The following is a 26,265-nucleotide window of genomic DNA, read 5'->3' on the forward strand; positions in this document are numbered from 1 at the left end:
ATTTCTAAGAAACCAAATAACCAAGGCAGTTTTGAAAGTTTCCAACCACCATCTTAATTTAAAATGGTATCCAACTGTACCTAACTGTATCCAACTGTATCTCAGGAACCATAATGTAAAATTAGGTTACGATATCTTCATCAGTATCCAAATATATAGCGAACAAACAACTTTCCAAAATATTTATCAGACTTACAGCCTCATGCCCAGTGCTGCAAAGTGATCTAGGGTTGTGTATAATGCCAGTCCTAATCATTATTACGTGATCAGATTTACAGCTTAAAGAGCTCTTACCCTTCCCCAGCTTACATGGGTGTTACCTGGAATGGGAGCCTTTTTAACTTCCCATGGAAGGAACTGATAGCTGTGCTGATCTCAAGAGTATGTGTGTAGCGTAATCTCTTGCAGAGCATGAGTAGCCTCTGTACTGAGTGCTGGATGACTTAAAAGCTGCTAGAATCACCTACGGGATGTGTGGAAGAACATCTCATTTCAGCCAAGTGACCATATGCACTCAAAGGCTATACAGGGAGAGCAGGGCTGCTATTTAAGTTATCTGGGGAATTTTTCATTTTATGCCAAGCAGGACCACTGAGAGGTAGATACAGGGGGTACTAATGTACCAGGCCCACTGCCAGCAGAGGCCCAGACTCTCAGTCTTGTGTGTGTGTGTGTGTGTGTGTGTGTGTTTTAAGTATGCCTTTAGCTCTCCTACAAAGGAAGCTACGAAGCAAAATGTGCAGATGTCTGTGAGATGATCCATCTTTAAGTGTTTTAGCCAATGAGTGAAGCTGTGATTGACAGATGAGTTGTTTAGACACCAAGTGATAGGAATCTCTCTGTGACTCTAAAGAGCTTCTGTTTTCTCATCTTCTAGTCATTGGAATCTCCATAGTTTGCCCTTCTTTTTTTCATAGTAACCAGGATGCATCTTTCCTGTGGTGGTTTTGTCTGAGATCAGGTACTCCCTAGAAGTACTTGAACTGCAAATACTGCTACACAATAAATGTGGGTGGGTGTTATCCCTCCTTCCCCCCCCCCCAGCCACCACAACTACCACTGGCATGGAAGGTTGCTCAGATGGAAATGTGGCCCTTGGTCTGAAAAAGTAATGGAGACAATGATAGCTTCTAGTCAAGTGGGGGAAGAAGTCAATGAATGCCTATTTAAAAAATAGGAAACATTTGGTCCTTGATCCTGCTGTTAGAGATGAGGGAAATACCGTATTTTGCGCCCCATAGGACGCTCTGGCCCATAGGACGCACCTAGTTTTTTGGGGGGGAAATAAAGAGAAAAAAATTTATTTCCCCCCCAGGTGCGGGGCTGGAAGAACCAGGTCGGGGAACAGTGGGAAGGCACGCTCTGCCTCCCCGCTGTCCCCCGAGCTTGTGGGGCTGGCGATGGGGAGAAGTGTGCTGATCCCGGGACTGCAGGCAGCTCAGCACCGCCATCCCGAGCGGGGCGGGACTTAGCGCCCCGCTCGGGATGGCGGCGCACATCTGCCTGCAGTCCCGGCACGGCAGGCAGCTCTGTGCCGACATCCCCAGCGGGGCGGGACTTAGCGCCCTGCTCCCGATGGCTGCGCAGAGCTGTGCTGAGCCGGGGACTGCAGGCAGCTCTGCGCAACCCTCGGAGCAGGTCTCCCGAGGGTTGCGCAGAGCTTCCTGAAGCCTGGAGAGCGAGAGGGGTCGGTGCGCACCGACCCCTCTCGCTCTCCAGGCTTCAGCGAAAGCCTGCATTCGCCCCATAGGATGCACCCAGATTTCCCCTTCATTTTTGGAGGGGAAAAAGTGTGTCCTATAGGGCGAAAAATACGGTAGGTTTCTACACACATAAGAGGTAAAGGTAAAGGGACCCCTGACCACTAGGTCCAGTCGTGGCCGACTCTGGGGTTGCGGCGCTCATCTCGCTTTATTGGCCAAGGGAGCCGACATACAGCTTCCGGGTCATGTGGCCAGCATGACTAAGCTGCTTCTGGCGAACCAGAGCAGCGCACGGAAACGCCATTTACCTTCCCTTCGGAGCAGTACCTATTTATCTGCTTGCACTTTGATGTGCTTTCGAGCTGCTAGGTTGGCAGGAGCAGGGACCGAGCAACGGGAGCTCACCCCGTCGCGGGGATTCGAACCACCGACCTTCTGATCGGCAAGTCCTAGGCTCTGTGGTTTAACCCACAGCACCACCCGCATCGCATGACACACATAATATTCTCTGCTAAATATACAAGAGGGTCTAGGAGACGGAATTCTCTCTGTACGCCACAGGAGAAGTGGGGAACCATATTTTCCTCCTGGGCAGCTTTCCGGAGGATGTGGATACACATGCCCTATCCAATAATACTAGAACGTAGGGTGGAAGGGATCATCCATTGAAACTGACTGGTAGGTAATTCTTGACAAACAAAAGGAAGTGCTTCTAAATGCATCACATAATCAGTTTGCTGTTGCCTGATGTGGTAATGGCCAGTCGCTTAAATTACTTGAAAGAGGAAGTTAGAATGTCATGGAGGAGGAGAGGTCTACTAAGCCTCATAGTTCTATGGTACTTCCATGTTCATCAGCACTGTGCCTTTAAAGAAAGATGTAGTTCTTGGGAAGCAACTCAACAGCAGGTGAGGCCTGCCAGTTTCATGGCCTGATGGTGGGCTTCCTTGAACTTTCTGGCCACTAACGGGAAGACGATGCTGGGCTAAAGGTGCATTTTCATGTTTCAGGATCTCTTCCCAAACCTCACCAATAATTTACTAATTTACTTGCTTCATTTATGCAGCCACCCCATAACAGAGGTTCTCTGGGAGGCTCACAAAAATAAAATACAGTATAAAATATATATATAACATAATTTCAATACAATTTAAAAATGAATTTAGTGATTTGTTGACAAGTGGAAGGAAGTGCTCTGAAGGTACTGTTCCCCTTAAATCTTTAGACTGGGGCACCTGGGTTCAGTACAAAACACGATGATCTTGTTTTTTGACATGATATAAATTCACTCCCCGACATTTTTCCTATGTTAAATATTTTCTAGATATCCTCTGAGAGATTGAATATTTGCTGCATATGCTCCAAGTAGTTGATATCTACGTTGGATCTTCTGTTGTATTTGAGTTCCTTATTTCATGTCTGACAGTAATTGATAGTGGGTATGTAATCCTATACATTATTTGACAGCAGTTAATAACTCACGTGCAGCGGCATTTAGCGTCTGACAGCATTAGATACTCTGTATACAGTGGGATTTATTATTTGACAGTATTTGGCAGCTCAGAGACTTAATGTTTCATGCCTGCCAAAATAATCAAGAAAAAGTCCATAAGGCTAAAAGCACTTGTACATGAAACATTGCAGTAAAACCTCATTTACAAGATACAAATTCTGCACAATTTTTCAGTAGCAAAATGGGGAAACTCACTAGATTTTCAATTTTTGGACACTGTTGTTTTCGCTCTACCCCATGTGAAATCTGAGTGGTTTAATCCATACAGTTAAGCACTTCTTGCTGTCTTCAATGTTAATACAATTGTTTAATTGTCTTGAGATGGCACTCAATCTTCTCTGTCCATTGAAGGGCTGTTTCACTTGTGAAGTTTCTTTCCAACCTCAGTCTGGGCACTCTCTTCCGTATTTCCTATCTCCTACCATATCTCCCTTCCAACCCCTGTCAGTGCTGATGACCTACCTGCTCAGAACCAAAAGTAGAGGAAGGGAGAGAAGGGTGTGCAGTTCCCTGGGACAGCAGGGACCCCATGCATACAGAGTTCTGTGAGGTGTGCTGGGGTTTACTATTACAGTAACTAAAAAAATAATTTTATCTGGCTATATTTAGATAGTGGGAGAGGGTGCAACATGGAAATGCAAAGGAAGTAGGTGAAAGCAGCAGGAGGAGGAATGGAATGCAAGTGGCAAGGATTATGAGTGAGCAATACAGTTTAAAAAACTTTGTTTTGGTTGAAGTTGAGAACTGAAGGAATTAAAGGATAAAGTTTGCAAACAATGGGTGGGTTTTCAGGATGAAAGAGGTGGTTCCATGTAAGAGTTCTTGCGGTGGTGGGAGTATTTTAAATATGGAAGACAATGATAGGTATGTTCTCAGTCTGCACCTCCCAAACTAATGCACAGCTCAGAACTCAATTATCCACCAGCTTTCATACTTCCTGAATGTCCTAAATTAGTTCTCAACTCAAAAGATATAATGTTCAAAAATGCATATTTTGGGAGAAAATCATTTTAAAATGTGTTTTTATAAATGAATTTTCATAAAGATTTTTTTTTATCACAAATTAATGTAGAACTGGGGTGGAACATACATATTCATGAACTCATGCAAAAATAACATGGACCAGAAATAAACTGAGTTGCCTATCTCTATTTACACCCTTAAAACCACGTGCTTCCGACAAGCCAAAAAAATAGGAGTGAACATCAGCATTATCTTATTCGAAAGCCAAACCATAAAACCAAATAGCCTAATCTCAAATAGCCTACAAAAAGTTTCATAAATGTCTTGACAAGTTAGAAGGGAAGTATGGTATGGAATGTCTTCTGGAACATCATTCCATAGCCTTATCAGGGGGGAAAAGAGAAGACCCTGTTTTCCCTATCCAGCTACAATCACTTTAATTGAATTGCTTCTGAGCAAGGCCCAAAGAATTCTGGTGGGCCCTCCAGATGGTGTTGGACTCCAACTCCCATAAGCCACAGTCAGCCTGCCCCGTGGTGAGGGATGACGGGAGAGTTCAGCAACATCTGAAGGGCCACAGACTCCCCACCTGTGCTGTAGGGAAACCCACTCTGTAGTACTTCTTGGAGGAAGCATGGATAAAATACAAATGCAATTGCTTATTCCATGCTGATTCACCATAACGAAATTAGATTGCCATCTCCAAGAGCCACCACCAGCACGGAAACCTTCCGGGAAACCTGATGCTAAATTACGAAGCAATCATCTCGGTCTGCCAGCCTCTTCTAAGAGCTTTCCCCTCTGAAAACCCATTGCAGGCTAAGCATTTGTCATCCTCTAAAGTGAACCATAGACACAGAAGATGAAATTGTGTGGCTGTTCGGGACTTTCGGATTCTAAAGTGGAATGTGTAGAATATTTGCTAATGAATTATTTGGCAGCTCAGGAGAATAAACCAGAGATCAGAACAAGGTTGTCTAAAAAATATGTGATAACATGGCATAGAGCAGCTGATCTACCATCATCTCTAGCTTACTCGACTTTCAGCAGTTGAAATTTCAACAATTCTTGTTCTATCATTCATGTGGCAGTTGCATATTGTTTCACAACTAGCTTGCTGATAAAGAACGTTACGAAGAAGCTGTTAAGGCTGATAAGCCAAGAGCCCTCAACTCAAATTCTCACAGTGAAATGTGCTGGCAATGCCCTTCAACGAGTACATTGTACACCTATAATTCCTTTGTCCATACCTTGCTGCCTGATTCGTGCAAAAGGTCAAGGAGAAGAAGGAACATAAGTTAACAGTTGTTGGACTTGGTACCATCTGCCGGCTGAATTTGACCCATTAGATGCTGACTCTCTGAAATTTAGGAATGTCTCATTGTCATTCGGTAAACAAATTGTGAACGTTGATGCCTTATTCTTATTTCTTCTTTGCTGTAAGATTAATGGCTTTTCTGGTATTATTACTTTTGGCTATAGACACCTCTTTATCAAATTTATATTTCTCGCCAACATTCTCATTTACAAAAGCCCTGGTTAAGCCATTGTGCTCAAACAGTATATCCAAAGTTCATAGCCAATTGTGCATTATCTGAAAGCAATAGGAAGCATTGTAACCAGCAGTGCCTTTGGGAGGGGGTGGGCAGGGCTGGTAGTGGTGACCTGAGGGCCACCACCACAGAGCTCCTATGCCACCATCTCACCTGACACCATACCTTTCCAGATAAACTCAGCGCTGCCATTGCCAGGCTGTCTCATGTGCCACTGCTCATAACACATATCCAAAAATGTGTTAATTAAATCCTTGCCAAAAAGGATTAATGGGGCATCGGCAAACAACTGCATTGCTGTTTCATTCTGCTGGTTATGTGTTCTGCTGGTATAGCCTCCTTCCAGTTTGTTTTTAAGTAAATGAAAAGGAAATCCTGCCTCATCAACCTAGAATTCTATGTGTGCTCCAACAGACAGCATACACTTTGATTTTGGGGAGGGAAATGTAAAAAATAAATTAAAAATCCCTCACAAAAATTCTTAAGATGATTTAACAGTCATAGCATAAGAGATCCTGTTCTCTTAGGGATCAATAACTGGTTACAAAGCTTGAAGCAGAAAATGTGGTTAAACAGACTGTTCACAGTGGAGAGAAGCAAAAGTTTTTATATGAGGCATGGTGATATAAAACATATTCCTAAACAATTTGGAGTTGAGAGTTCACCCATGAGTTAGCCAGTTTTACAGATAATACTATTCAGTTTGGTGTAATCCCAAGAACACTATGAAGAGTCCCAAAAGAATCTCTCCAAACTGTGACCGTACAACAGAACAGCAAAGAAGATTCAATGAAACAGATTGCATAACTCTGGAAGAGAATATCTACGTTCACACATACATCAGTTAGGTTGGAAATTATTGTAGCCATCTACAATCAATACATTGGGTTCATAGTAGAGGCTCATAGATAATGTCACCCAATAAATACTGGCAATAGAAAAACCATACTCTATGCTAGGAATTATTAGACAACTGATGAAAATGTAAGTGCAGTTGTCATAATAGCTTATCTATGGTGCAACTACACATGGAACACTATGAAGTTGTGATTGTTTCATTTCTTTTTTAAAAGAAAATATGCTTTGAAGAGCTAGAGAGCATGCAAAAATTCATTCTTACTCTTGTTAATACTAGAACCACATCCAATTAAATTCACAGTATACTTTATGAGTTACACATTTAAATAAGATTCTAACCTTTCACCCCACCTTTCAATCTCATTGTCTACTGAAATAAACCCATTTTAATAATATTAATAATAATCTACTGTTTGATAGGTATGTATAATGAACATTTTCTGGGTTGTTAGGTCAATCCATTTATTGACCTGGTGGTATCAGATTTCCAAATTCTAGCGATAAGTTAATTAATTTAGTTGATTACCTCTCATCCATAAAGGAAATTACATTCATTCCAATCCTTAATTCAACCCCAAGGAACTGGAAATCAATAACACTATATTCAAAAGCAAATTATGATTCTCTCTCTTTTCTCCATGAAACAAAGAAGTTTTTACAGTTGGTGGGTTTTTTTAAAAAAGAAAATAAAGAATTCACCCCAGATGAATCTAAAAAGAGCTTTGGTTATCAAAAATGCACCAAGCGAAAATGTTCTTGGTGCTAAACATCCCCTCTCCCTCTTGGGAAAGGAGGGAAATTATTAAACCACAAAAGAGACTTACATGTTTTTCCTGGCTTTCTAAATGAGGTCTCTAGGCTTTACTTAAGTCCAAATGGACACCAATTTCATCCAGTGTCTCCCAACGATGAGAAAAATCCCATTCATTGTTGCTGCAACCCTTTTACCATTTTATCTTTGAGCAATTTCTTCTCACTGTGTCAGAGCTCAGTTTGAGAGAGAGAGAGAGAGTCATTTGTCTGTGGGGTGTGTGTTGTGAAAGGAGGGAAGAGTGAGTGTTTGTTTAGATGCTGAAAGTGGCTAATGCGGTTTTGCATATTCTCCTGGGAAAACTGTAACCTGAGTAAGCAGAGTTGGGAAGGCTGCTCTTTGGCTCTTCCTTGGAGACATTCTTTTAGCCCTGTAGAGAGCGAGACTCTTTTTTGATGGAGCTATACACCGTCGCCTTGCACCAATGGATCTTTTTAAAAGCGTTTATTTTAAAAGAATAGGCAAGCTCAAAAGAAAGCATGCTTTGGAATTTTGAAATGTTTCAAATTCTGCACCCTGGATCCAAGGGGATAAACATTGAACTTCAACACAGTTGGATCTTGAGTCTCTCACCAGCTTCAGATTCTGCACTATTCAACAAATCATTCCAAAGCCCAGGGCAAATTAGAAGAAGAAGAAGAAGAAGAAGAAAGAAGAAGAAGAAGAAGAAGAAGGAGAGAGGAGGAGGAGGAGGAGGAGGAGGAGGAGTTTGGATTTGATATCCTGCCTTTCACTCCCTTCAGGAGTCTCAAAGCGGCTAACATTCTCCTTCCTCCTTCCTGCCCCAGAAACAAACACTCTGTTGAGGTGAGTGGGGCTGAGAGACTTCAAAGAAGTGTGACTGGCCCAAGGTCACCGCAGCATGCATTGTGGAGGAGCGGAGACGCGAACACCGGTTCCCCAGATTACGAGACTACTGCTCTTAACCACTACACACTGGCTCCCAGGTAACAGGTAACAAAATTAAACAGGTAACAAAAGAATGTCATGCAGGCATGCACAAGAGCCACAAAAAATCTCTTTATATCACCCACCTACCCATGTTAAATGAATTTAACAAAGCAAATTCACACTAGGTAATTCACATATCTTGTACTGGACTCCCTTCCATTGTGAACCGGGTGAGAGAAGAGAAAAGAAGACAGTGCAAGGTGTCAACGTTCAAGAAAGGAGAACCAAAGATCAGAAAGATTATGTGCCTTAGAAAGTTTGTTCTTGCTAACTCCTTACATCTCCACTGTACTCCTCCTCTAAAGAAAACTAAGCATGGCAGTGTGGACCGTGGAACATCTAGCGGATAAGGGGAAAACACTAACCAGTTGTACGAATTGGCATTTGTCAAAAGTTGAACAAAACTTAGTTTCATAGCAAGTACACAGTAATCTGGGGATGTGAGGAGAAGAAATGGGATCACAGAGCCTTGAGATTCATTATTCAGGTCAGCAAACACTCAGAAGGATGATTGAGCTGGGATACTAAAACTGCATCATCAACCACTTTAGATAAGACTCTAGGATCCTTGACTGGGCAAATGAGTCTTCACCATCGCTATGCATGGTGCTTTACGGGATAATGTGGGTCTAAATTCTAATAATATAGGGTGAAGAGGAAAAAGGAGAATGGGAGTGAAAATAATGAACTGGTTGCATTTGCTTAGGGTTCATTGTGGTTGAAGATGAAGCCCAGTCTCTTTGGGAGGGACAATGGGGCAGTTGCTCTGGGCATCATGTATGCATGGGGCCACCCCACTATCAGTAATGATAAATGGTACTATGAAGGAATACTTCTGGATATGCTTTTTCACATCTGACTCCTGGCTTTCCAAAGAGGTGAGAGGTGCCCAGACTTGTCTCATCCTATTTTCATGACTGCCCTGTGAAGGAGGTGAAGCTGAGAGACAGTGGGTTATTCAAGGTTAGCCAGCTTCAAAGACTAGCAGAAATTTGAACCCTGTTCTCTGCAGTCAAAGTGTTGGGATTAAGCATGCCTTCAGGAGAAACTGGCCATGCTCCAGGCACCCGGCTTAAATCACCAGTTGACCTCCCTGTCTGCACTCCCGGCAAGGTCCAGGCAAGGTCACGATCGGCGATCCTCCTCATGCACGAGGAGAACACACCACTCTTTACTGCCCTCCCAGGGGCAGGGGAAAGAGATAGAAACGTATTTACATGCCTTTATTTCTGTCTTTGCAGCATTACAGAGAAACACGTCTGCTCTCTTCAAACTCCAACAGCCGAGAGACAAACTCCTCCTGTACTTCCTGTACAGCTCATATTACACTCTGAGCTAATTCCGGTGCTTCGCACTGTGAAAAGACTGTCCCTTTGTTTCCCACGGAACAGTACCCAACATTCCCATTATGTTGTGCTTCCAGGCTAGCAGCATGCAGCCGCATTGTGCCTTTTCCGTAACACTTTGGCCACTGTACCACACTTTCTCTACAGGTATTGTTGTAGGGTAGATTGGACTGACGCTCCAGGAAAGCTTTGGGGAAACCTCAACCATGCTGCTGAATTAATCCACACGGCATTGAGCTAGATTTACTCAGCCACTTGGCATCACTGTCTTGGCTTGTTGTTGTTTAGTCGTTTAGTCGTGTCTGACTCTTTGCGACTCCATGGACCAGAGCACACCAGGCACTCCTGTCTTCCACTGCCTCCCACAGTTTGGTCAAACTCATGCTGGTAGCTTCAAGAACACTGTCCAACCATCTCATCCTCTGTCGTTCCCTTCTCCTTGTGCCCTCCATCTTTTCCAACATCAGGGTATTTTCCAGGGAGTCTTCTCTTCTCATGAGGTGGCCCAAGTATTGGAGCCTCAGCTTCAGGATCTGTCCTTCCAGTGAGCACTCAGGGCTGATTTCCTTCAGAATGGAGAGGTTTGATCTTCTTGCAGTCCATGGGACTCTCAAGAGTCTCCTCCAGCACCATAATTCAAAAGCATCCATTCTTCGGCAATCAGCCTTCTTTATGGTCCAGCTCTCACTTCCATACATCACTACTGGGAAAACCATACCTTTAACCATACGGACCTTTGTTGGCAAGGTGATGTCTCTGCTTTTTAAGATGCTGTCTAGGTTTGCCATCTCTTTTCTCCCAAGAAGCAGGCGTCTTTTAATTTCGTGACTGCTGACTCCATCTGCAGTGATCATGGAGCCCAAGAAAGTAAAATCGCTCACTGCCTCCATTTCTTCCCCTTCTATTTGCCAGGAGGTGATGGGACCAGTGGCCATGATCATCGTTTTTTTGATGTTGAGCTTCAGACCATATTTTGCGCTCTCCTCTTTCATTCTCATTAAAAGGTTCTTTAATTCCTCCGCACTTTCTGCCATCAAGGTTGTGTCATCTGCATATCTGAGGTTGTTGATATTTCTTCTGGCAATCTTAATTCCGGCTTGGGATTCATCCAGCCCAGCCTTTCGCATGATGAATTCTGCATATAGGTTAAATAAGCAGGGAGACAATATATAGCCTTGTCATACTCCTTTTCCAATTTTGAACCAATCAGTTGTTCCATATCCAGTTCTAACTGTAGCTTCTTGTCCCACATAGAGATTTCTCTGGAGACAGATGAGGTGATCAGGCACTCTCATTTTTTAATGTCAAATTAAGAGCACCTAGAAGAGGCAGCACGTTCAGACCAATCAAATGACTCCTTGGCCAAACTCAGTTTGCTCCCTTTCAAAAATTTGCTACCCAAATTTTTAATCTGACTTCTGGGTGGCTACAGAAGAATAGTTCCAAGCAGTAACGTTCTACAGTGTGCCTGGACATAAGAAGCTGCCTTGTCTGAGCCAGCCCTAATTAGGTGTAGGGGGAAGGTTTCTCCATGCACTTGTTTTTGTGGTGTAATTAAAGAGGTAGTAAATTATTAGTTGCTTCGTTTATGATTGTCACACATTTCGTGTCAGGAAGGGGAGAGGTACTTGTGGGATTTTCTGCCTTAGGTGTCAGAATAACTTGAACGGCCTTTGAATCTGTGCATCTATTCCACAATTTAGCTATGTCCTGTGTGCAAGTAGTACTTCTTTTGTATGTCCTGAATCCTTTATCATTCAGTTTCATCAGATGGCCCCAACTTCTAGCATTATGAGAGAGGAAGATACACTTTTCCCTATCTCGTTTCTCTTCCACACCATTTTATATACCACTGTCACATCCCTTTACTAATCTTGTTTTCCTAAACTAGAAAGCTGCAAATGAACTCAAGCATTTTTCATTGCAGGTTGTGTGCTAGATGACCAAGATCACAAATAAGCAATTGCTTATTGGAACTGACCCCAGAAATTCTAAAAAAAATTGTCCAGTAGCACCTTAGAGACCAACTAAGTTTCTTCTTGGTATAAGCTTTCTAGTTTATACATGCACACAAAAGCTTATACCACGAACAAACCTAGTTGGTCTCTAAGGTGCTACTGGACTTTTTTTATTTCTTTATATATTTCGACTGTGTCAGACCAACACGGCTACCTACCTGAATCTAGAACCCTAAAATTCTGGCACTTAGATTAAAGTATTCAGCCTGAAAGATTAATAGCGGAATGAAGTTTTGTGTGTTTCAATTCCGACACACAAGCATGCAGACTGATGCTGTTCTCATGATTGCACTGCCAGTTTGCTATGGCTTATGTTGCTACAACAAGGAGTACTCCATGGGACTATTTTTGTCTGCATGTTTGGGAATTGAGACTTTGGAAGAAAACTGGCTGTTAATTGTTCCTGCATCCATACTTGGAAAGTGATTATAATCAGGTAATGACAAACTGGGCAATTGCCTGATGGTGCATTGATTGCATGATTGGCTGGATAATTATCTCTGCAAGTGTTTTTGACTTGAGGAAAAGGAATAATGAATATAGGACTTTGAATAAGGGACAGGTCTAAAGACTTCTTTGGAGAAATTCTCTGTGGATTTTTCTCTCCTGCATAAAATTGGCTTCTCATTGCAGTTACCCCATGAGTTTGCAGCTCAGTACAAAGATGAGAGAAAACTATGGTTCAGGGGGGGGGGCTCAGCACTCTTTGGGTGACTCCTCCTCTAATTCAGTCCCTGCAGAAAAACACTACCCAGTGTTTCAAATGGGTAGCAACAATGCAGAGAACTGGATGACTGGATAGCCAATATGGTGGTTAGATTTGGACTAGGGTAGCCCAGGTTGAAATCCCCAATCAAAAATGATGTACAGTGGTACCTCGGGTTACATACGCTTCAGGTTACATATGCTTCAGGTTACAGACTCCGCGAACCCAGAAATAGTACCTTGGGTTAAGAACTTTGCTTCAGGATGAGAACAGAAATTGTGCTGCGGCGCGGCAGCAGCGGAAGGTCCCATTAGCTAAAGTGGTGCTTCAGGTTAAGAACAGTTTCAGGTTAAGAACGGACCTCCGGAACGAATTAAGTACTTAACCTGAGGTACCACTGTAGTGACTTTCACAAGGTTGTTATTATAAGGTAAAATAGAACAATCCCTGTATGTTGTGCTGAGTTCTTAGGGAGGAAGAACAAGAAGATGAATGTATTGCCAAGAATGTTATTTTTGTTTCAATCATTGCAAATCTTGGACAAAATAGACTGTTTCAAGAAGTGGCAGAGAGACATTTCTAGATTTGTCTGGCAGGGCAAGAAGCCCAGAATAAAATTTAAAATATTAACTGATGCAAAGGACAGAGGTGGATTTGCCCTGCCAGACCTTAAACTCTATTATGAATCAACGGCATTTTGCTGGCTGAAAGAATGGCTGCTTCTTGAGAACGCAGATATTTTGGATTTAGAAGGTTTTAATAACGTTTTTGGGTGGCATGCATATTTGTGGTATGACAAGGTTAAGGCTCATAAAGCATTCAAAAATCATATTGTTAGAAGAGCATTGTTTAATGTCTGGATAAGATATAAAGATTTATTGGAAAATAAAACCCCAAGGTGGCTGTCACCGATGTAAGCAAAGGCCCAGAAAAAGCTCAATATGGAGGTCCATTGGCCAAAATATTGGAAAATTTTGGAACAAGAAGGAGATAAATTGAAACTGCAGAGCTTTGAGAAATTAAAAAATAAAGTGAGAGATTGGCTCCATTACTACCAGATAATGGAGGCTTACAACCAGGATAAAATAATTGGTTTCCAGGTAGAAAAATCTAAATTGGAAACAGAACTGTTAGAACCTAAAGCTAAGATTTTGTCAAAAATGTATAACTTGCTGTTGAAATGGAATACTCAGGATGAAACGGTTAAATCGGTCATGATTAAATGGGCACAAGATGTTGGACATAATATTATGTTTGCTGACTGGGAACAGTTGTGGACCACCGGAATGAAATTTACGGCATGTAATGCCTTGAGAGAAAATATTATGAAAATGATATATAGGTGGTACATGACCCCAGTCAAGCTTGCAAAAATCTATCATTTGCCCGATAACAAATGTTGGAAATGTAAAGAAACAGAAGGTACATTCTTTCACCTTTGGTGGACGTGCCCAAGGATTAAGGCTTTCTGGGAGATGATATATAATGAACTGAAAAAGGTATTTAAATATACCTTCTCGAAGAAACCAGAGGCCTTTCTCCTGGGCATGGTCGGCCAATTGGTGCTAAAGAAGGATAGAACTTTTTTTATGTACGCCACAACAGCTGCAAGAATACTTATTGCAAAGTATTGGAAGACACAAGACCTACCCACTTTGGAAGAATGGCAGATGAAGCTGATCGACTGTATGGGGCTGGCAGAAATGACTGGCAGAATCCGTGACCAGGGAGAAGAGTCGGCAGAAGAAGATTGGAAAAAATTTAAGGACTATTTACAAAAATATTGTAAAATTAAGGAATGTTGAATGATGTTGGATTGAACTTAAGGGGTTTCAAGCTGTAACTATGATAAAATGACTTTCTTTTTGTAAGTAAAGAATTTAAAGCTACAATAATTTAAGATGTTGAGATAAGGATTTGCTGTATAAACAGCTTAAACTGGGTATACAAGAAGGGGAGGTACGAGGAGGTCGGGGAAACAAGTTACAAGAAAATAAGTTGTGAAATTAATGTGTTTTTAATATTTTTATGTTTGTTTTTTCTTTTTGTTTGTTAAAAATTGGAAACTTTAATAAATATCTTTTTAAAAAAATTAGGGAGGAAGAACAAGGTGCACATGTAATAGTCAATGGAAGAAACATTAAGGGTCCCTCTATACATCCTTTTTATTGTGCTTTCATGATTATTTGTGTTGTTGGTATTATTAGGGTGCTTATATGTGATCCTACATTCAGGACTGGCTCTCCCATGAAGCAAGGTGGGACGACCACCTCAAGCAGCAGAAGCCCAGAGGAAGCAGATCCCAATGTAGTTCTTTATTCTTCCCCTGCTCCCTGACGTAGATCTTCACTCACCCTTCCCCGGCAGAGAGGGGGGGCCATTTTGTCATTTGCCTCAGGTGCCAAAATGTATTGGGCTGGCCCTGCCTGCATTCAATACTTGCAAAAGTTTCAGGGCAGTTGTACTGCTTCATTAGCAATCGGTGCCAGGAGTTGGGTGGCAATGGTTTTTTTGGTCCTGCTTTTGTTGCACTATAGTGCTGGCAATGTGCTCAATTAGATTTGCTTCTTTGTGATGTAACCATCCCCTCCATACTTCCAATTGATGCCAGATACTGGCATTCTTATGGGGGTTTTGTGTATGGAATTGAGTGAAGGTTTAGCACAGCAATCACGGCCTGAACAGAATAACTTTCAAAGTGTAAAAATGAAGGTATGATAGCGTGGTGTCATATTGCAATGAGAGTATTGAAGAACCACAGTAATAAGGTGGCGAGCAGGAAAAAGAACAACAGCAGGCTGTATAGTTTTCAATTTACAATAATTTCCCCAAAGCCTTGCATATTTTCACCATTCACAAGTCAAACAGTGATAGAGCCAAGTGAGTCTCAGAGGCAGTGCATTCCACAATTGAGGTGCCACAGCCAAAAAAGTCCTGTCTTGCATGCTCTGTGCCAAATGTTAGATGGCAGAATTTACAGAGCAGGGAGTCCATTGATGAAATGAGAGTACAAGTAGACACATATTGAAGGAGGCAATCTGGGTAAACCTGAGGAGCACATATCTGAGAACAGTGAACTACAAATATTAATAATGCTGATCTTTGGACAACAAAGATGAGCCAACTGTTGTCCTCTACCACTCCAACAAAAAGAGAGAGTAAGACATTTTGGGTTGAGTTTGCAGAATGCAGGAACAGAGAAATGACTCTAAAAGGCTAAGCAATCCCCTTTGGGGGTAGATATGGCACAGAGAGCAGCTTAAACGAAATGGACAAAGCAAATACTGAATGGATGGTAATGGACATTTGATAGAGGAATTAATTCTTAAAGATGGGAAACCTTTCAGTATTGTATATATGCTTACTGCTTGCAAAGAGCAGTGCTCATTAAAACTAATGCACGGCTATTTACAGCAAAACCCGTACGAAGGAAGCTATGGAGTTCTATCAGAGATAAAGCCTTTCCAGATGTTTCTGAAAGTGCAAGGTTTCTCAGATGCAAACACAAGAAAAGTAAGAGCATAAGAAAAGGCCTTCTAGATCAGATCAAGGTGTTTATGGGGATCACACCAGCAAGGCACAAATTGATTGCAAAAATGACTTGGGAAAAAGATTGAAGACACATCTTCCTTAGCTTTGCTGCTGCTAGCTAATTAAGGGTTTGCTAAACACTGGGGCATCCAAATTACGTCTCTGCTATGTAATGTGTGGTGTGGACTATGTAGCAGTGCAGACAGAAGGTCCTGAGCTAAATTTCTTATATCCTTGGTTAAAAGAATTAGGTAGGAGTTGATGGGACAGACATTTGCCTGAGACCCCAGAGAGCCAAAATAGGTAGATGCCAGGTAGATAGTCATATGCTGAATAGCCAATACACAATTTTTACACAATTTCAATATATGCGTATGGTCTGCCTTCAAAAATAGTCCAGGAACTGCATTTGATCCAGAATAGGGCTGTAAGATTATTCTATGGGATTGGGCAGTTTGACCATATTATACTTCTGCTTTTGTCAGCTGCACTGCTTCTGTTCCATTTCTGGGCCCAAGTTAGAGTGCTGGTCTTCACCTTTAAACCTGTAAGCAGCTTGGGACCAGATTACCTAAAAGACTACCTTCTCCCACACGTACGTACCTGAACCTTAGGATCCTTTTCAGAGGCTGTGCTCAGAGTGCCCGTGCCAAAACAAAAGGAGAGGGCCTTTTCAGTATTGGCACCCCAGTTATGGGATTTCCTTCTATAAGAGTCTTGCCTGGTCCTTTTGTTGTGGTTTGTTTAGTGCCAGGTGAATACTCTTTTTGTTCTCCCAGTCCTTCTCAATAACTTAGGTTTTTGCTTAAGATATGGAAGCATTCAGAGTACTTTGCGTTATGGTGTGGCAAACAAATGCCAGAGAGAGAGAGGCCAGTTTGAGGCATGGGTGTAGCCAGGATTTATGTTGGGGGTGGGGGGACTGAGTTATCTGCAACACAAATGGTCAGTTAGTTAAATATTTTTATTTATTTACTTGATTTAGAGGGGCAGCCACGTCCCCTGCACTCCCCTGGCTATGCCCATGGTATGAGGCAGCTTCTTATATTCCCTATGAGTCTTCTATCCAGCAAGTCCCCAGTCACAACCCACGTGTCTCTTAATTTCTCAAAGGGCCTCTGCTGACAGTTTCACTCAACGGCTGAGTTGAGTTGCCAGGCAACTGGCAAATGCATTCCAAAGATATGTTCAAATAAGTTGGTCCACCCCAAACTGGAAGGATGCCCCCGAAGTCCTCTGCAAGAGCAGAATCATGTTTCAGGCTCATAAGAGCCTCTCAAAATAATGCCATTGCAAGTACTACTTGTTTTGTTCCTGCAGAAAGGATGGCCTGGCCAATATGGAAACCACTTCCAAATCAATGCAGGGCACCCCCATCTAAACTAGGAGTGATGCTGAATGAATGAATGAATGAATGAATAGATTCCTCGCCCATAGGACTCTGTAAATGTGTCAGAGATTATAAAAGTTTTAGCAGCATCTGTAGTTGTTCTTTTAGCAGGCAGTTTTCTGGTCCCCACAGGTGGGAAACACCTGCATGTGATACGTCTCTCTGCTTCACTTCTTCTAGTCTACTTAACTTCAATAAACTATGTCATGGGAAGTTTCTTGGAATAACTGGGAAGTAACTATATATAGCAATTTATCAGGTTATTCGTCCAGTAAGGGAGTAGAGGATGGGGGTCCTATTTCCTCTCCAACGATGAGGAAGGTAAAAGAGAAACAATAACAACAATAACCAATCAGAGTGGTGTGGAATTTTTTTTTTTTTACAAAGCTAACTGGTTTCATCAGAAAATGACAAGCTACCTTCAGTAATAAACTCCCTAAAATAAGACACATTATGAATTGTGGGACATATTTTAGTCTCCATTACCATCCATCGAAAATAGTACCCTTCTTTATTCTGTTCAACTTGGTGATTTAATTGAATTATGTTAGAATCATAGAGTTGGAAGAGACCACAAGGGCCATCGAGTCCAACTCCCTGCCAAGCAGGAAACACCATCAGAGCACTCCTGACATATGGTTGTCAAGGCTTTCGCTACTAATGGTGCTCTTCATAAGGCTTGTACAGAAGCTGCATGGGCTTCTCCAAACACTTTCATTCATCACTACACAATTGATAATTATGCATAGGCAGAGGCTGCATTTGGAAGGAGGGTCCTGCAGCAGGTCTTTCCATGATAAATTACGCAGGGGTGCAGTCAAGAGACCCACCCTATCGGGATTAGAATCATAGAATCATAGATTTGGAAGAGACCATAAGGGCCATCGAGTCCAACCGCCTGCCAAGCAGGAAACACCATCAGAGCACTCCTGACATATTGTTATCAAGCCTCTGCTTAAAGACCTCCAAAGTAGGAGACTCCACCACACTCCTTGGCAGCAAATTCCACTGTCAAACAGCTCTTACTGTCAGGAAATTCTTCCTAATGTTTAGGTGGAATCTTCTTTCTTGTAGTTCGGATCCATTGCTCCGTGTCCGCTTCTCTGGAGCAGCAGAAAACAACCTTTCTCCCTCCTCTATGTGACATCCTTTTATATATTTGAACATGGCTATCATATCACCCCTTAACCTCCTCTTCTCCAGGCTAAACATGCCCAGCTCCCTTAGCCGTTCCTCACAAGGCATCGTTTCCAGGCCTTTGACCATTTTGGTTGCCCTCCTCTGGACACGTTCCAGTTTGTCAGTGTCCTTCTTGAACTGTGGTGCCCAGAACTGGACACAGTACTCCAGGTGAGGTCTGACCAGAGCAGAATACAGTGGCACTATTACTTCCCTTGATCTAGATGCTATACTCCTATTGATGCAGCCCAGAATTGCACTGGCTTTTTTAGCTGCCGCATCACACTGTTGGCTCATGTCAAGTTTGTGGTCAACCAAGACTCCTAGATCCTTTTCACATGTACTGCTCTCAAGCCAGGTGTCACCCATCTTGTATTTGTGCCTCTCATTTTTTTTGCCCAAGTGCAATACTTTACATTTCTCCCTGTTAAAATTCATCTTGTTTGTTTTTGCCCAGTTCTCTAATCTGTCAAGATCGTTTTGAAGTGTGATCCTGTCCTCTGGGGTGTTAGCCACCCCCCCCCCCCCAGTTTGGTGTCATCTGCAAATTTGATCAGGATGCCCTTGAGTCCATCATCCAAGTCGTTGATAGAGATGTTGAATAAGACCAGGCCCAAGTAATGAGCTCTGAGAATCAAAATTAAGAAAGCAATATCAAGCTGACTTGACCAAAAAAAATTTAATCTGATTGCAAAAAAGGATAAAAGATCTTAAATGGAAATTGTTCTTAGTATTACTAATGTACAGAACGTGATTTGATCACTTATTATTATTATTATTATTATTATTATTATTATTATTATTATTATCCCAATGAATTGATTTAGACATGCATTATGTTCATTCACAGAAGTTACACATCTGCATATAAACCATTTTAAGTACAGGGTAACAGGAACTCACTTTAAAGAGTAACAGGAAATGGCAAATACAAATGGTGAAATCATTTGGTTACAAAAGGAATGTTCAGCTCTTTAATGGCCTAATGCATGCTAGAATAGTGTGGGGTAATTTGCTCAACACCTACTTAAGCAGAAAGCAGCAAGGAGGGGTGAGTCTTTCCTTCTCTTAGAGAAGGAAAGCAATCTATTGCATGTCAGAAAAGCATCAGGGACCCTTTAGAGATACGGTAAGGCAATGTGCGTGGCTGGGTGCAGATTAAAGAGAAGCATCAAGCAACCCTCTGAAGCATATTTCTAAAATCACATTTAAATTCATCAGGTGTCACTTAAAACATTTATATCCTGCCTCTCCTGCCCATTTGTGATGGTTTATGCCCCCCAAAAAACCCCTCAAAGAACCAAAGTACCACTGAAACAATATTACTCCAGAACAATCAAACATGCGCCAATGAAATGCTCAGATTACTGGAAAGGCTTGCAGGTTCCAAATGCAAAGACCTGGGCATTTATCTGTGGGAGAGGATCTTAGGATCTGGCTTGATTTTCTCTGTGCAAATGGCTTCCAGGAGAGAAAGATGTGTTTCCTGTTCATACAGAAGCTACTTAATAATAATAATACTAGTAGTAGGGGAAGCAGGCATTTAAAGAACAAGAGATCATAGGAACGTATGTGTGTAAAACAGGGCACAGCTATGATACATTGAAAGAGAGCTTCCAATTATTTTGTGTAAAACCTAATTGTAATAAATCAATCTTTTAGTGTAGCAGCACTCCCTGCCCACTGACACCTTCGCTGTACTTTTTTCAGTGCCTGCTAAAAACATTTTTGTTTAGGCAAGCCTATCCATGTTAAGTTGTGGTAGAACATATCAGACGACACAGCAATTCTTCAAACAGCGCTTGATTATTCACAGGCCAGAACAGAACTGAGCTGAAGAGTTCAGCCAGCCTGCTTATATAGAGCTCCACTAGAATGCAACAGTAACCATTTTCTGTAACTATCCAATGACTGAACGTCACTTTCGATCCCTTATTTGCATATGTGGGCTGAGTGAAAACTATCTACAGTATCCCCCTGCTGGCCCAGGATGAGAACTTCAGTACATAACAATCCAGATATGTAGAATGTTGACATTTCAACCTGCTTTTTAGGGTATCATTGATTTGAATTTTGGGGGGAAAGTTTTAGATAGTGTTAAAAACTTTTTTTACTGGTAATTTCATTGCTTAGTTCTTTTTCTAAACTGATTTGAGTTTGGTTGTTTTTTACAATCAAGTGCTACATATATGCAATGAAATAAATTAAAAAGGCAGGAGAAAGGCAGATGTTCTATGCCTGTGCCGAAACAGGAGTCCCGTTTTCAATAAATGGTTTGAAACACCCCCCTTTGAGTAATCTTTCAGGAAAGGGCAGAAACAAATGTTCAGCTCATTTCTGTGCAGCACAAACCTCTTGGTAAGAGATGGAGAGATGGGGGAAAGGACTGTGCTCTGCATATTGCTTCTGATTGCCTCCTTTAAAGTAGACATTGTATCCATAGTGTAATAAATATTATGCATCATCTCTGCATTGACTCTAAAGTAGGCAAGCCACAGTAAAGTGCCTGGCCTGATCCCATCCCCCTCCTCTGGCAAATGTTTTGCCAAGAAAAGAGCATGGGTTTGGGATTTTGCGGCAAAAGAGAGGTTTTGTTTTTCAAAAAGAGCACCGCTTTTCAAACAAAACTTTCCACTCTGAAAAAAGTGTTGGTTCACCAGGCTGGTGAAGGCTGGCATAAAATGTTGTCAAGGTGTATATCCCAGCCTGACTCCTGGGTAAGTTTAAAAGGCACAGGCAACATGGATTGATGCCATAGCATCAAAGGGGGTGTTCTGGGAACTCACTCCACTTACGCCCAAGGCATTGCACACAGTGTTACAAGCACAAGTCGCAATGAGTTAGTGAGTCAAACAGGGATTACTCATAAGGAAATAGGTTGGGGGCGCTGGCAGACTTTGGGGTCTCAGATTTCAGTGGCACCCTGTGCAATGCCAAAATTTGGTGACACCACCCCTCTCCCCGCTTCTCGCTCTCCATTCTAAATGGAATTATAGCACAAGGCCTTCTCAGTAGTGGCGCCCGCCCTGTGGAATGCCTTTCCATCAGATGTCAAGGAAAAAAACAACTATCTGACATTTAGCAGACATCTGAAGTCAGCCCTGTTTAGGGAAGTTTTTAATGTTTTACTCTGTTTTTAATCTGTTGGAAGCCACCCAGAGTGGCTGGGGTAACCCAGCTGGATGGGCGGGCTATAAATACTAAATTATTATTATTATATTATGGGCACCCAGTGAGACCAAACTGGTCGTACCCCCCTAAATCCACCTCTGTGGTGGGAAGCATTTCTTTAAGAAGAGCAGATAGTGCTTGGCTGATGGCATATTAAGATAAACTAGAAAGTATACTTGGGGGTGGGGAGAGAGAGCAATAAATAATAAAAATTCCATCTCTAATTGCTGCATTTAGCTGTAGCTGGATAACAATCTTCACAATGAATAATCCCTGTCCTAAACCATAGTATATGAGTTATGGTAGAGTTCCCTGTATATTTTATTAACCACATGCTGCAAATTTCATTAGCTCTTCAAGGGTCTGTGGCCCTTTGAGTTTTAATGAAGACAGGCACAAGTAACTGATATGGCATCTTTATATAAAATAATTGATGCCATTTCCTAGAGAGGTGTTATGAAGAATAAATGGCTTTTGAATGCACAATGCATCCTCTTCTACAAGATTCCTCCTTCTCCCTACACAACTTTGAAGAATTAACACTTTTATACTCTTGATCTAAATTCTAAAGAAAGGTGTCTCAGAAACCAAGGGAGATAATGCAAAGTTGTTTCCCCAGGACTTGTAACCCTGATCTGCCTGCTCACATGGTTTCAGGTTTCCTAATATTATAGTGAGATATGAAGACTGTAGTTTTTTCTTGTCTAGTTTTCCTGCTTCGAATCATCCTGAAGCATCTTCCTGCTTACCACACATGCCCCATGAAACGAATTGTCAGACTGCCATGACATACATTTACAGATAACATGCTGTTTGGGGTACAGATGACCATAACTAAAGAAAGGAGTTTAGCAGGTTGCACTCCTGGGGCCTGCTTTTAGAAGGGTAGAATGTAAATTCTTAGACCGACAGACTGGCTTTGGAAGATGTGAATTATGGATTTCCTGTGTCACATGTAGATGCTATAGGCCAGGAAGTTCTCAGTTTATAACTTATCCATGAACTCTACTATGTTTACTAGTTATCCCCTCTTTCCACCAAAATTCTGGTACTATGGAACCAGCAAAGAATTTTCAACCTTTCATCAACTACATTTCCCAGGATTCATTGAGAGAAGCAATTAAAATGCAAGTGATATAAAATTTGCATAATTTGGTAGTGAAGATATGTCTTATTTTTTTTAATAATGGGTGTAGCTAGTGCAGGGAACTTCAGGAGGGAAGTGGGGACATTTGCCTCTTGGGGACTTTTCGAGTTTAGTAAATAAATGCAGAGACCACTACCAAAATCAGTGGTGGAGCAAAAAGTTTCCCAAAACGTTATTTCAGCAATTGGGAAATTGTGGGGTGTGCTGGGCACTAAAAGCTTTTAATGTTTTAAAATATTAGAAGATACTGCCACCTAAAGGTGTTTTGACTGTTGTGCAGCTGTCACTTTTTACAACCAAGTGTTCAACAACCACTTTTGCAAGGTGGAAAAAAGCATATGGCCACATATAGCAGGCCTGGAGCACCCCAAAGTCCATGGAAGCGTCAGTGGGGACTGTGCTTTGAAAACGGTTGGGATTCAGACACAGAAGTGATACAGGGAGTGTCTACTTGCTGGTGGAGAAAGATCAGAGTTGGAGAATTTTGCTTCATTTTGCTTCCAAAACCAGTGCAGTTAGTTAATAAGGGACTTCAGAATTAAATGAAGGACATGCTCATGCTGTAAGAGGGAGCCACTCTATGGAAGTTATTTCTCCCAGGCAATAGACTTTTCCCCACTGTCAGGACTTGCCAGCTGATACAGGCTGCAAGGTCTACTACAAGAGCCTTCAGTTGTTGCCTCGCTGTCTTATCCAGCTCCTTGTTTCTTGCCTTATTTTCTGTATGGAAAGCTTCTCCAGTGGTTTCAGCAATTGTGTTCCAGAATTAGTGCCAGTCTTCCCTAAATGGACAGCTCCCCCATATCCCTTGTAAGTCTGTGTCTCCAGACCAACTAGTTCATGTACACCCAGGGCTCTGTAGAAATCTAACACTGTAACCTTGCTATTCTCCTGCCCCTTGCCCCAGACAATGTTGCGTGAATCCATTTATGAACAAAAGTTTCCAGCACCTACATTTTCCACCAAGAACAGCCAACAAGTCTGAAAATCCAATTGTTTTTATTTAATTGCTATAGTTTGTGAAATATCATTTTATAATATACATTAGGCAGGTACATTTATTTGCTTACTTGTGCAGTGTGTGTACATATGTATCACATTGATGTAAGTAATCCCACTTATTTTAAAACATTGTGTGAACACATGCAGCCAGACTTGTATGAGTAGAAATATGTGATCGCTGTAGTGTTTTGCAGGAATTATAATTTCCCCCACACAATTTAACAGTTACATAGTATAAAAACTACTTCCATGTGTGGGCATGTAATGGGAGGGGCAGCCATGATATATTCAATAAGAAACCATTTAGACTCAAATGGATTGACTCACCATGCCTTATCTTGATACTTCTTTAAAACAAAACAACCACAACATATTTTGAACTGGTTACCTGAAGGATGTCATTCAGGGATTGAATCTGTGCATTATCAGCAAGCTCTGGCCAAATAATGAACAGGAGAGACCAGTCACAAAATAGAGCAAGTCAGGTGATGCTCCTTGATCTGTACAAAAACCTCTAGATATGGTTTACTAGCCAGTCTGTACAATTAGAAGACCAGCTTTTACTGGCTACAGGTTCACCTTTGCTTTTGTCTTTCTCTGCAAAGGAGCTGAATCTGACAGTTTGTTGTAGCCATGTTGCACCACAAGGCCCACGTCTCATGATAAACTATTCTGGGCAACTGGACTCTTTCCTGGTCCCAAAATGTATTTTTGAATAAAGGGGGGGGAGTAACCACAAAGCATTCATAGATAAAGAGGAGTCCATGACTCATGTTTTTTGATGGTGGCCCCAACAGCTACCAAAATAACATGCTAACCAATCAGTTAATAAAGCTAAGCAGTAAATGTACAAATCTTTTCTCCTTTAACTATTATTGAAGACTTTCCAGTTGCAATATTTATTCCTGCTAAGAGCATCAAGAGGATACACAAATGGGAAAGCTTCACAGTTAAACGTGTTAAATAAAGGTGGCTATAATGATGGAAATATTTTTGTAGGGTTACACTTCCTGGAAAATTGTATTGCGACAAGAAAAATAGCAAACTGTAAATCACTTGGGTTCACTAGTGTCTGTGATCTTCACTTGAATAATGTCATTAGTGGTGCCTGTGACATTACTGTAAGATGGAGGAATAGATACGGGAGATGGGCTGTGGGAGTTACTTGACTGACTGTCTTCGTTTTCACTAAGTGTGACTGCAGATCCACCTTCCTCCTTTTGTATGTGTTCCAAGGGGGGGCTGTTGCAGGTTTCCTGACAGACTTCTTTCACTGCTTGGTGAAGGAGATACATCCTGAAAGCCCTCTGGATAATGGCAGCAGATTCCTCCTCTTTTCGCTTGGGAGTCGTTATAATGGGTTCATTGGCAATCTTCTCTGGATACTTTTCTTCTATCTGGGTCTCAAGTGGACCCATGTCCCCATATTCTCCCAATACCCTTTTGGTAAAAGCAAACAAAATATCCAAGCAGTGGATTTTATTTCCGTTTACCATAGGAAGGTCCATTAACATCAGCTGTTGCCTGTTTGGTTTGGGTATGCGTAAAGGTTCTGCTAGAGCATCAGCAAAGTCTGAAAGTGCGAAGTAAGAAATAAATTGGGTTGCGCGAGGATCAAATTTTGCCCAAATCTCATAAAAAATTTCAAAATCATCGTCGCCTAGAGGTTCTGTGCTTTCCTCCGTGGCAACATTCAAGTTCTCTATGATGACAGCAATGTACATGTTAACTACAATGAGGAATGATATAATGATGTAGCTTACAAAATAGGCAATTGCCACACTCCTGTTTACGCAGGGACCATTTCCACCTAAATTGGGAGCACAAGTGATGTTCTCAGTGTTCAGCATTGGGTTGAGAAGGTCATGCCAGCCAGCAGATGTTGTTATTTGGAAGAGACAAAGCATACTGCTGCCAAAGGTTTGGAAGTTGAAAATGTTGTCAATCCCACCTTGCCAACTTGCACAGGCAAAGTTAGACATACCAAAAATAGCATAAATAAACATGATCAGAAAAAGGAGAAGCCCAATGTTGGTGAGAGAAGGAAGGGACATCAGTAATGCAAAAAGGAGGGTCCGAAGCCCTCTGGCTCCTCTTATAAGTCTCAGTAGTCGACTAACACGGGCTACTCGAATTATTCTCAGGATTGTAGGCGGGAAATCAAGTGCTTTTCGAAGTTGTCCCGCTGCAGAACCTATTAAAATAATTCATTTTTTGAAAAATTCAGCAACAATGCATTTGTATTTCCAGTTTAAGCTAAGCCAGAATTAAATATTTAGGTCTATATTTAGGCTGCACTAAAATAATTGTTATGTGAATGCCTGTTTAGAGGACAACAATGGCTGGCTCCAGCGAGATGTGATGGAGCTCTTGCAAGATCTCACAGAGTGCACAAGATCTCCTGCCACTACCACTACAAGTGG

At 41.8% G+C, this 26,265-nt stretch overlaps 1 protein-coding gene and 1 long non-coding RNA gene across 2 annotated transcripts in view; one reads left to right on the plus strand and one right to left on the minus strand.

The window, feature by feature from the left end:
* Nucleotides 1-26,265, plus strand: part of LOC309515121 — a 40,084-nt gene that overhangs the window by 6,444 nt on the left and 7,375 nt on the right. The window lies entirely within an intron of this gene.
* The window catches only part of LOC309514812 (sodium channel protein type 5 subunit alpha-like), a 48,166-nt gene continuing 45,721 nt past the window's right edge, over nucleotides 23,821-26,265 (minus strand). Inside the window, exon 24 of the mRNA XM_082192143.1 lies at nucleotides 23,821-26,036. Within this exon, the coding sequence (XP_082048269.1) occupies nucleotides 24,895-26,036 (1,142 nt within the window). The 3' untranslated portion in view covers nucleotides 23,821-24,894. The remainder of the gene's footprint in view (nucleotides 26,037-26,265) is intronic.

The sequence above is a fragment of the Podarcis vaucheri genome (assembly GCF_965113315.1).
Source record: "Podarcis vaucheri genome assembly, chromosome: 12".
NCBI classification, from domain to species: domain Eukaryota; kingdom Metazoa; phylum Chordata; class Lepidosauria; order Squamata; family Lacertidae; genus Podarcis; species Podarcis vaucheri.